The sequence below is a fragment of the Takifugu flavidus genome, chromosome 1 (assembly GCF_003711565.1).
Source record: "Takifugu flavidus isolate HTHZ2018 chromosome 1, ASM371156v2, whole genome shotgun sequence".
Taxonomy (NCBI): Eukaryota; Metazoa; Chordata; class Actinopteri; order Tetraodontiformes; family Tetraodontidae; genus Takifugu; species Takifugu flavidus.
The window spans coordinates 3,662,620-3,674,157 of record NC_079520.1 but is presented as its reverse complement, the minus strand read 5'-3'; the positions used below and the strand labels follow the sequence as shown (position 1 = coordinate 3,674,157).

Below are 11,538 nucleotides of genomic sequence, written 5' to 3'. Positions count from 1 at the left end.
TTATTCTGTCTACATGTGAATGTTGTCTACTGACTACTAAAGTGTTGTACAATAAACCAGATATTAAAACAGCTTGAAACCACAAAAGCGTTCTTGTATTACTGTATTCAGTTTCCAGTATTCCATGAGACTCTTACTGTTGTGGTTCGCTTTTCTGGTTGTCACTCAGACTTCTCACCTCCTGCTCTAACGCGCGAGCGGCATTTAGGGGCGGGCCGATCTCCGAGAGCGCTGAGCCTCTGGCGCACCTGCAGCTCGTTCCGCCCTAATTGGCTCCTACTTACGCTCTCCCCTCTTTGTCTCCTGTGCCGGATTGTTGCTCATGCTTCAGTACCTATCTCCAGCTCCCAGAGATCACCAGCCCTTCGCCTCGCTTATTCTCTCAAGTAGTAAGTTTTTCAGTGCCTGGTCACGGCTTTCAGTTGTACTTTTCCTCGACGGTCCCCCCCCCCCCCCCCCCCCATTTTATGGTGGTTTTTCGTTCGCTTCTCTGTTGCTACTTTCTTAGAGTTTTTGTTGTTACTTGGTTCGATCGTTTGGCTTTTTGTCAGTAAAGAACCTTTTGTTTTGCACTCTGCATGTGGGTCCTGGCCTCTTAACTCGCCCGTAACAGTTACACTCATTTCACTTCTTCAGTAATCAGAGAAGGCTTCATTACCAGAGGCCTACAAGGCCTGGACATTTTCTGCCTAGGCAGAACGGCCCTGCTTATGGTCGCGGGGGCTTGGATGAAACGCTTGCTATTATATCACAGCGTAAGTGTCACTTTTGACTTTATTTGGTCATGTGTGTTTTTTCTGGGAGGGCTGCAGTGTTTGATTTCATATTAAATACATTGGTTTAACTTAAACTGGATTGGTTGGGCTCTGTCAGTGGGTCATGACGATAGTCTGTTCCTCACCTGAAGAATGGCATTACATGTATCATGAGGTAATATTCTGGGTTTTGTAATCTTCAACTAACCAAATCACCCTAATGTAGTTTATAGCTTTAAAGTAAAGATCCCACAGGCACTAATTGGGCACAGTGGTGATGTTTCAATAAAATAACTGTTCAATTATAATTACCTGCAAGACAATTGTTGCTATGTATTAGTGTTAATAGTATTTGCAGTATTTCACTCTTTTGATCACTTAATTTACATTTACTAGTGCTGGGCAAATGATTTCTTGATGGTTTCTGTGACTCTTCAGCTTCCCCCTGCTGCTGCCTCAACATGCATTGTTGGCCAGCGCACACCTGCATCCACTGGTGATTCACCAGTGTCAAAACCTGCATGCACGTTCTGTGGTAAATTAAGCCTCAATCATTTTCTTGCACTTAAGTCTAACTTGCGTATGTCTGACTGACTCATTGGGTGCGCTGTATGTTTCAGGTACCCTCTGTTGTTCCAGAAACGGCCCATGCGGGTGACACATCACTCTTCCTCCTCCACAGGGAAGTCCAGTCAGCTCTACTGATGTCTCAACTGCTTCAACAAGGTGGAGGATAAATACTTCAATGGTAAATTTACCATACTGTCATTAAGTGTCTTTTAGTCAAAGTTACTTACTCCAAATGTTCTTGAAACATAAAAACATCTTATGACATTATGCAACATTTTGCCTCTTTCCAAGGCTTTTGATTTTGATATGTTTTGTATTAAATTTGAAAGATCAAGCTTTGGTAGAAAACATGTGAGCTGCAGAGCCAAACCTGAATTTTTATTTTTTTGATGAAAATGGCTATATTAAATGTGTTCACGACAGCAGAATATGACTTGAATGTGCCATCACGTCTTGGCTTAAATGTCAAAGGACACTAATTATTTTAGGTAGTATTGACAATATTTCATTGTATAGGGTAAAATATTGCATTTTAATAAAATGACTGCTGAATGTATTTCTGATGGGTTAAAACAATTAAATGGACCTGGCCACTTTTCCCGGCGACCAGTTCGTAATTATGCGACACCATGACGTCACTTTGTGCGCTGTAAATGACGCCGTTGTCCAAATACTAACGTTAAATTGAGTGCACTACATAGTTCACTCAATCCACGTCCCCCATGTAGTGAATAGGGAACCAGTGTGTTTGGTTTGGGAAACAGCCCTTGATCAGCTGCTTACGGAGCTCATGAGCGGCAAGGGGAAGGATGCACTGCGTGTTCCTCTTGACACTGTCAGGATGCAGCACATCTGGTGCATCCAAAGGCAGCATGTGAGGTGCATCCAGGACCCTCCTGGTGGTGCATCATACACGGAGACTGGGGGCACTAGAAAGGGAGGAGTGGTATTACATTTCACTGTGCCAGCGGTTCCTCATCTCTGGAATCGTTTCACTGCTATTTGGATTGATTCATTCCAGGTTTGTGCTAAATGTTTTACCAATGATAAAAGAATTTGTTGGCCTGTGGGCCACAGTGATTTTGGGTTCTAACAATTACCTTATAGTGTTTGTGTAAAACTCTTCACTTCACATTTATCAGGAATCTCTTACACTTTGCTTCCTTTACTTTTCAAGGGAACAGTGTGAACCTGCTGAACTGCCACATCTACCTTTTGGAAGGACTCAGTCCCTGGAATCAAGACCGGGCCGCTGCTGTCACAGCTGAACCTTCAACTTTGAACCAACTCCCCTGTGTACGTGCGCATTGTGTGAACAGCAACTACGAGAAGGTGTTTGGCAGTAAACCTTTTCCAGGGTTTTCACCACCTGCAAACTATACAGGTAGTGTCAAATATGCCTGTGTGCATTGTTTATTTGAGTTTGGGATGGTTCTGTTCAAAATTTCCTGATGTAATTTCTCAGGGGAACTCATTGGGGTGCAGTACTTGCTGAGGCAGAATAATGAACCTCTACAAGACATGCACCCAAATTCTGAGGAGACATCCCAGTTGCTGGAGGAGTTGGATGTTGAGGAGCCAAAAGATGCAGATGAGGGATATTTTTTTATTTTATTTTTTTGGGGGAGATGGGAAGCTACACTTGCTGATCTGATGGTTTCAGATCCCATCACAGAAATCCAAGAAGCTGGGCAACAATAGTCCAAAATTGATGAGGAAGAAGAGAGGAAAGAGGGGGTTTTTGTGCCCATATTTATATATTCCTGGCTGTCTGAGAAGTGTTTTTTGGATGACCGCAGGAGGGATTTGAACTGATGACCTTGGAAACATCAGCATACTGTCAAAAAACCCACTTGATTGTCAAGTTTTATTTCCCACTGGAAAATAGAAATACTTTGGTAAATTAACAAACCAATATATTAACAGAAAAACAACTCTTATATAGAAATATTTAACTATTTACAACAAATTATTCCCTTTTGACTATTTACAAATTATTATTTTTTTGCTTCTTCCAGCCACTGCTCCTTTGACAAGTGTTCTGTACTCAGACAGAATACTTTGCCCCAGTACTGGCTGTGGCCGGTTTCAGCGCTGTGGAAATCCCCACATTTTTTGCACTTATTTCTGCTGTACGCTTATACGGCCTCTTTGCCCTCTTAGCTGATGGAAGCTGGGGAAGAGTGGCAGAACCTGGGGTGACAAGGGGACGACCATGCATAAAGGTCACCGGTACCCATTGATGCACCCCAGCTGGCGAAAGCTAAGGTGCTGGGGCTATAGCAAAGCGCTTCCTTTTTGCTCTTTGCTGTGCCTGGCCTGCTGCACTGAGGCAGCTGGTACTGGAGCTCCTCCCGTGCTTGCATGGGCTCCGCCGGGCGCACTCTTGCCTCCTGAAGAGGCTGTGCGGACACTGGGAGGGCTGTAGGCAGGACAGTGCCCTGTAGCCTCACGGAGAGCTCCAGTCCTTTTTGCCTCCGGTTGTGCCACTGGATGAGGGTGTTCTGGTTCACCTCAACCAGTTGAATGTCTGTATCCTGCATCACAAGCGCATTGCCAGTGACAAGCTGTCTGATTCGATGGTAGTCCCTAAGAATTATAGACCGCCTCGAATCAGTCTTCTTACCACGTTTCAAGGGGCTTGGATGCAGGTTGCACAACCGTATGAAAATGTTCTCAACCAGCCGGCAGCAGTCAGGCCACTGAGCAGGAACGCTACTTGCGTACAGCGAGTGATACTCTCCACGCCAGGGGTTGTTGAGGGCTTCTTTTGTGTTCTAAATCGGCCTCTCAACAGTCTGCCCTGGTGCCGTGCAGCATAAACCACCTGCTGTTTATCATAGTCCTGCAGGTTCTGCCACAGGGAGATGATGGTGTCAGTCTGCTGCCGGTTTAAAAAGAGGGCTGTCTGCTCCTGAAGCTCCACCAGGTACTCGCCAAGGCTGTCCACGTGCTGGTACCCAGGCCTGTTTGTCATCAACAACCTGTGCAAATGATAAAACATTTTAGATAAGAATGTGGTCAGTGGCAGTAGGAGGTAGAGAGGGCTCAAGGACCTCAACTACTGTCAGATCTTCTGGGAGGTCAGAGAAACCCTCCTCTTCCTCCATGCTGTCCACCACATCATGCTCTTCGATTTGCTGAGCTGAATCCGGGTGCATATCTTGCAGTGCCTGGCCAGTCTGCCTGAAGAGATACTGCATCCCGATGAGCTCTCCTGAAATAACAATAATTCATTCATAAATTAATAAAATATTTGAATATTTAGTGACATCACTCATGAGCTCACGTGTGCTTACCGGTGTAACGGGAGGGTGGGCAGAACTCTGGTGCCAACTTCCTGCTGAACAGCCTCTGGTAATTGCTGTTCACACAGTGAAGCAGGTCACCAGAGTAACTGCAGAGAGCAGATGACCCAGAGGAGAGGGCTGCAGCCCCACGGTCCTGGTTCCATCTGTCCAGCCCTTCCAACAGCCATATCCAGCCTGAGGGCAAGGTCTGGCCATCCACTGAATCTGGCCCTCAGCTTTGTCTCTCCCAACTGTGCGCAGCAACCACAATCAACATAGAGTAGCGCAGGGGGATCCACACCAGCCTCCTGGAATCTTCTCATTAGACCTGCAGCCATCAGGTCCAGGCCTTCTCCCTCCTGAGCGGTCATCACACTCATGAGTATCTGGCCATACTCATTGCCAACTGAAGTCAGCCAGAGTGCTGTCCCCTTTGCTGTCCCTGCCAACTTCTTTGTGATCTGAAACACATAAAATGTGTAGGACCTCTGTGATGATTGAGGAAAAATGACACTGTGCTAATTGCAATTATATAATATATCTAATGTCAGCAGACACTTGTAGAAATATTTTTATTAACTTTTTTGTGGAATCCATTTTTAAAATGGATCCGTAAACGGATGTGAGCCGGGCCTGGATGTCCTCCATCCTCGTCAGGACGTCCTGGCTGTAAACTGACAGCAGCCACTTACAGCTAGGCACCACAGCAGGTTGTGGAGGCTCAGGGAAGACCGTGGGCAACAGTCCTGGCCGCTGGAGGAAGTCCACACACTCCGTGGTGTACCGTGCCACTCGGTTCAGCCACTCCTCTGTGTGGTTCTCCCTCAGCTGCTTCAGGAGACGAGTCGGACTGTTGCCCAGTCCTCTGTCCCGCAGAAGCCGGATCACCCTTATATCACAAGCGTACCTTGGATATAGATAGAAAACATATCAGTAAGAATATTGTACAAACTTGTGTGTAAGACATGGCGAGAAAGAAAATACTCACTTTCGTGTAAGGATGACCCTAAATTCTGACCGATGTGCCAGGTCCAGCTGTGTGAGCACAGTCTGGCTCCATGACACATGGGAGGATCTACATTTATTGCAGATTAAAGTTTCTGCCAACATGTTGTAGGTCCGATCTACATCGAGAACCTGCCGTGCCCTCTTATGTAGGCCCGCACCAGTTAGTTGGTGCAGCCCACAGCCCTGGTTGGGACAGACCACCTTCACCTTCCACAACTTGTGGAATTTAAATGAGGGAGTGCTGTGACGGATGACGCCCAGACTCTTAACTTGAGGGGAGGGGGAGACCAAGGAGGCGTCAATGGGTATGGAGAAACTGGCAACTTTTGAGTGATGATTTCGTCCCTACGAGGAGCACTTCAGTTTTATCACTGTTTAATTTAAGGAAGTTGGATGAGAACCGGGCTTTGATTTCAGCTAAGCAGGTGGGGAGGGAGGAGGGTGGGAGTGAGGAGTTAGGCGAGCTTGAAAGGTACAGTTGAGTGTCGTCTGCATAACAGTGATATTGGATGTTGAATTTGCGGAAGATGGCGCCAAGGGGAAGAAGATGGATGATAAATAGCAAGGGTCCCAGGACTGAGCCCTGTGGCACGCCTAAAGTGACTGCGGAGAGGTTGGACTTGAATGATTTGAGCTGGATGAACTGTGTGCGGCCTGAGAGGTACGAATGGAACCACTGAATGGGGGTCTTGGCAAGGCCGATGGAGGAGAGTCTACGGAGTAGAATGGGGTGGGAGATGGTGTCGAATGCTGCAGTAAGGTCGAGGAGGATAAGGATGGAAAGTGAACCAGAGTCAGCTGCAGTGAGAAGGTCGTTGGTTATTTTTATGAGAGCAGTTTCAGTGCTGTGGCGGGGGCGGAAACCAGATTGGAAGGGGTCATAAAGGGAGTTATGTGCTAGGTGGGTGTGTAGTTGAGAGGCAACTACTTTTTCAAGGATTTTGGAAATGAAAGGTAAATTAGAAATGGGACGGAGATTGTTGTAATTATTGGTCTGAGCCTGGTTTTTTTCAGGATTGGGATGATGGCTGCCGTTTTGAGGGATGAGGGAACAGTTCCAGTCGAAAGTGATGATTTAATGATGGCAGAAATGAGGGGGAGCACAGCGGGGAGGCAAGATTTGACCAGATTGGTGGGTAGGGGATCCAGCTGACATGTTGAGGGTTTGGATTTCCGGATAAGAGCATCGATGTCAAGATTTTTAGGGCAAAGAAAACTGGAGAATTGATGACGGTGAGGCAGATTAGTTGGTGGGCTGGGAGGAGGTGGTCGGGTTGGAGAGTGGGAAGTGAGCCTGTGTCTAGGTGATAGTGAATGTTTAGGATTTTGTCCTTGAAAAACTGCATTAGGGAGTTACAGGTGTCAGTTGAATACATGTGTGGAGGTAGGGAGTCAGGTGGCTGGATAGTTTTGTTGAGAAGCGTGAAAAGAGATCTGATCACCTTCACCTTCCACAACTTGTATGGCATCCAGACAAGAAGTGGATGGGCAGAAAAGCGGTCTGGACCTGGAGCCTGATTATACACCCCGCTGGGCTGAGGTGGGAAGTACCAGAGCTTCAGGTGGTCCTGAAGCTCCAGCTTTCCCTTGGGTCCAGTTCGGAAAAGCCGCTTAGAAATCCATTTATGGTCTTCAACCGGCAAGGTCTCTGACCATAAACGGGGCAGCTGATTTCCTGCTGGCGTCCCAAGAGTGGACTCAAGAGGGCTGGAGGCAGCAGTCTATACAAAAGACAAAACAGAACCAAATCAACAAAACAACAATACAGCCGACCCTGTTAATAACCACATCCCATGCTCTACACAACATTAAATTAAATCTAGTATTACTTACAGACACAGTGGCAGACACTCTTGAAGAAGACGAACTGTGGGCAGGAGCTGGTGGAGTCTGTAGACAAAAGGAAAAGAAGACACATTTGTGGCAATCTGATTTACACTATAATCACATTGCCATTGAATCTGATGTTTAAGATATTAGCCTGCTGTAATTTTTCACAATTAGAGCAACATTTGCACTTAGCTCTATTATTTCTCTCTGTATTTGTTTTACAGGTTTAGGTTTGCTTGAGTTGTATTTGAGAAGTGGTTTGTGTCATGACTTACTGGGGCAGCGATACTGGCTGGAGGTGGGGTCTGGCTGGTGCCAGCAGTGACTTGGGTCTGTGAAGCAATGCAGTCCATCTAGGTTTCTTCTGATATAGCTGCAAATATTACTATTCCGTTTAAAACTCTACATACCTTTGTAAATTTCCGCGCCATGCTTAAATTTGGAGTTGCAGCTGCAACATGTCTCCCTCCGAATTTTGACTTGACTGAATCAAAATAAAGCAAAAGATATCATATATTGCCAAACTAAAAGTAAACAAAATGCCAAACCATTATTGTCAATTTTTAAATGTGAATAACTATCCAAATACCATTGCCAGGGTCAACAGGGTTTTATTTTTTTTTGACAAGTGTTCTGTACTCGGACAGAACACTTTGCCCCGGTACTGGCTGTGGCCGGTTTCAGCGCTGCGGAAATCCCCACATTTCTTACATTTATTACGCTGACCGTACGGTTATACGGCCTCTTCCTCTTTGATGGAAGCTGGGGTGACGAGGGGACGACCCTGCATAAAGGTCACCGGTACCCATTGATGCACCCCAGCTGGTGAAAGCTGAGGTACCACAAAAGGTACTGGTGCTGGTGCTATAGCAAAGAGCTTCCTTTTTGCTCTTTGCTGTGCCTGGCCTGTCGTACTGTGAGGTAGGTGGTACTGGAGCTCCTCCCGTGCTTGCATGGGCTCCGCAGGGAGCACTCTTGCCTCCTGAAGAGGCTGTGTGGACACTGGGAGGGCTGTAGGCAGGACAATACCCTGCAGCCTCACGGAGAGCTCCAGTCCTTTTTGCCTCCGGTTGTGCCACTGGATGAGGGTGTTCTGGTTCACCTCAACCAGTTGAATGTCTGTATCCTGCATCACAAGCGCATTGCCAGTGACAAGCTGTCTGATTCGATGGTAGTCCCTAAGAATTATAGACCACCTCGAATCAGTCTTCTTGCCACGTTTCAAGGGGCTCGGATGAGGGTTGCACAACCGTAAGAAAACGTTCTCAACCAGCCGGCAGCAGTCAGGCCACTGAGCAGGAACGCTACTTGCCCCCAGCGTACAGCGAGTGATACTCTCCACACCAGGGGCTGTTGAGGGCTAGTGATGGGATGAGCGACACTGGTGCGTCAACACTGTGCCGAGAGCTCAAGAGTGAAACCCTGTATCGGTGCGTGTATCGCTTTAAGAAAGAATCACGTGACCGATACAGGAATTGTATTGTTTGGATGTGCCGCGCCAAAGTGTGTTTATAAGGAAACAAACTGCATCGACATGTCGTGGGTTTGTTGGATGGAGTTTTGCAGTTGCGCAATTATGGATCGTTCTAAGTTTTCCCCAGTGTGGAATAATTTTGATCTTGTGACTCCAAACAAGGGAAATCTTTTTCTCCTTTGAGCATTGTTTACTGTTATATACAATTTTTAACGGTGGCGCTTTATCAGTTTATCAAGTGAATGACCTGTGATACATATGATAGTCAAGAGCCTTACAGTTGCTTTATTGATTTTATAGGGTGTCTATTTTTTTAACAAGTGAATGCAATGCGCCACCTTAGTTTTTACTCTGTTCTAGTAAGAGGTTTGAATTGTTTGTAACTTTTTATGTTATTGTAGGTGAAGTGTCGGCTCTGCTCCACAGAGCTATCTTACATCAATAAGAGCACTCCATCAATGCTGAGGCATTATAGAGCTCGGCATGGCAATGAAGAATTGGCAGATACTCGTGAGAGAACCAGAAAACATATCCACATCTGCATCAACTTGCACTTAAAACTCTCTGCTCACCATCGTCATCTGCACCGTGTGAAAGAGTATTTTCTAAGGCTGGGGAGCTGGTGTTTAAGAGGAGAAATCGCCTCCAAAAACTTTTGTTCCCCAATAAAAATTCATAAACTAATCACTTTTTTGTATTATTTCATGATTTAACAGTTAAGTTAACAAAGAATGTGTGTACATAAGTAAAAAATTGTAACTCTGAATTGTAACTGAAATTTGCTATATTTTACATACCAACTCAGTTTAGCAAACAAGGAATTCCTTTACCTGCAATCATTTTATAACTACTGCAGGGGTCACTATCGGGTGACCAACACAGTATCAATACAGTGCCGACACAGTTTGTGTAGTGTGTCAATACACTCCTTGAGGTATCATCGTCCCATCACTATTGAGGGCTTCTTAGGTGTTCTAAATCGGCCTCTCAACAGTCTGCCCTGGTGCCGTGCAGCATAAACCACCTGCTGTTTATCATAGTCCTGCAGGTTCTGCCACAGGGAGATGATGCTGTCGGTCTGCTGCCGGTTTAAAAAGAGGGCTGTCTGCTCCCGAAGCTCCACCAGGTACTCGCCAAGGCTGTCCACGTGCTGGTACCCAGGCCTGTTTTTGTCATCAACAACCTGTGCAAATGATTAAACATTTCAGATAAGAATATAAAGCCTTCACTGACACTGAACATTGACAATATGTGACTGTATAAACGTAATGTTTTTAAAAATTGTACAGAGCTATACTCATACATTCTAAATAGCATTCTGTCAACTACCACATCTTCAGCTGCAGCTACAGATGTAGTAGCTGGAGCGCTGGTATGCAGCACAGATGGGTTGGCAGCCACTGATGACCTGGGTGCTGTGGCGCTTGGAGCTACCGGTGTAGAAGGCTTGGGAGCTGTGATGATGGGTGTCCAGGGTGCCGGGGACGAGACAACTGATGTGGCCACAGTGGCAGTAGGAGGTATAGAGGGCACAAGGACCTCGACTACTGTCGGATCTTCTGGGAGGTCAGAGAAACCCTCCTCTTCCTCCACGCTGTCCACCACATCATGCTCTTCGATGAGCTGAGCTGTCGCCTCTGAATCGGGGTGCATATCTTGCAGTGCCTGCTTGAAGAGATACTGCATCCCGATGAGAGAATCACTCCTCCCTTTGACAGCTCCCCTGTCTTGATGTACAGAGCAACACCTGGCAGATCCTGGATGCACTTTACGTGCTTCTTCTGGACCCTCCAGATGTGCTCCATCCTCTCGCTGTCAAGCAGGGGAACTCCAAGGGAGTCATTGCCTCTGCTTCCCATCAAGATATGCAGCAGCTCTCAAATAGGGATGGATGTTAGCCACATTATTAAGATTGGCAGAAACAAATGCAGCCAGGTTCTGCTTAATAGCAGCTTTAATATTCATCATATGTTAATGTATTGATGTCACGCATACACCAAAAAAACAAGAGAATAGGAACAAGCTCATGTGCATTAAATGAGGGTGCTCATTACAGGGTGTCCTATTATAAATTATCAAGAGGATCTCACTACCAAGATGCTAAACCAACCTCAAGCTTGCATTAGCCCCAGATCACAAATAAGTTCAATGAATATGATCATAGTCTGAATTTCCAATAATCCTTGGTGATAACTAAAAAGTATCTTTGATTTGGTGATGAAAGGCATAACTTAATGTGGAAAGTAGAATTGATGTTTCTTTGATCTCTGTTTTTCATTATATTATGAAGACAATAGGAATTATATTGTAACCTTTTAGAAGAATATGTACCAGCTGTTGTCCCTTTGTGTTGATATGTCTATATAAAATAACTCCAAATGCTATGAAGGGACTTAAATGAAATGTTCAGGAATTGTTGATAATTGGCCAAAGAACATATTTTAGTGATCTTCCAGATTCTGGTGGGACTTTGACAATCAATGTTGCTCTAAATCAAATGCAATAAACTCAATTATGGTGCATAGCTGACTTTCAAAATAAAAGCCATGACAGCTCCTTTACTGAATAAATCTGTCTGTTTTATTTTGAAGCACAGACAACTGCAGCTCAC

General features: G+C 45.6%; 1 protein-coding gene and 2 long non-coding RNA genes across 7 annotated transcripts; 1 reads left to right on the top strand and 2 right to left on the bottom strand.

The window, feature by feature from the left end:
- Positions 1–201: 201 nt before the first annotated feature.
- LOC130513156 (uncharacterized) lies at positions 202–9,611 on the top strand. Of its 5 annotated transcripts, XR_008946630.1 has the most exons (6): positions 202–389; positions 637–755; positions 1,194–1,290; positions 1,376–1,503; positions 2,503–2,709; positions 2,791–3,047. It is a non-coding gene; the product is annotated as an uncharacterized LOC130513156 (long non-coding RNA). The 5 variants fall into 5 exon arrangements; XR_008946633.1 differs by lacking the exon at positions 2,791–3,047 and adding an exon at positions 9,329–9,611 and having other exon boundaries at positions 202–755; XR_008946634.1 differs by lacking the exon at positions 2,791–3,047 and adding an exon at positions 4,177–4,601 and having other exon boundaries at positions 202–755.
- LOC130513166 (uncharacterized) lies at positions 3,179–4,183 on the bottom strand. Its single transcript, XR_008946635.1, has 2 exons — positions 3,519–4,183; positions 3,179–3,462 (listed from the first exon to the last, which is right to left on the bottom strand). It is a non-coding gene; the product is annotated as an uncharacterized LOC130513166 (long non-coding RNA).
- On the bottom strand, positions 6,619–9,335 carry LOC130513114 (uncharacterized). The gene is made up of 3 exons (XM_057011711.1): positions 7,729–9,335; positions 7,457–7,513; positions 6,619–7,344 (listed from the first exon to the last, which is right to left on the bottom strand). The coding sequence occupies exons 1-3, from the start codon at positions 7,804–7,806 to the stop codon at positions 6,634–6,636; spliced, it is 846 nt and encodes a 281-aa protein (XP_056867691.1). The 5' UTR covers positions 7,807–9,335; the 3' UTR covers positions 6,619–6,633.
- Positions 9,612–11,538: the final 1,927 nt, after the last annotated feature.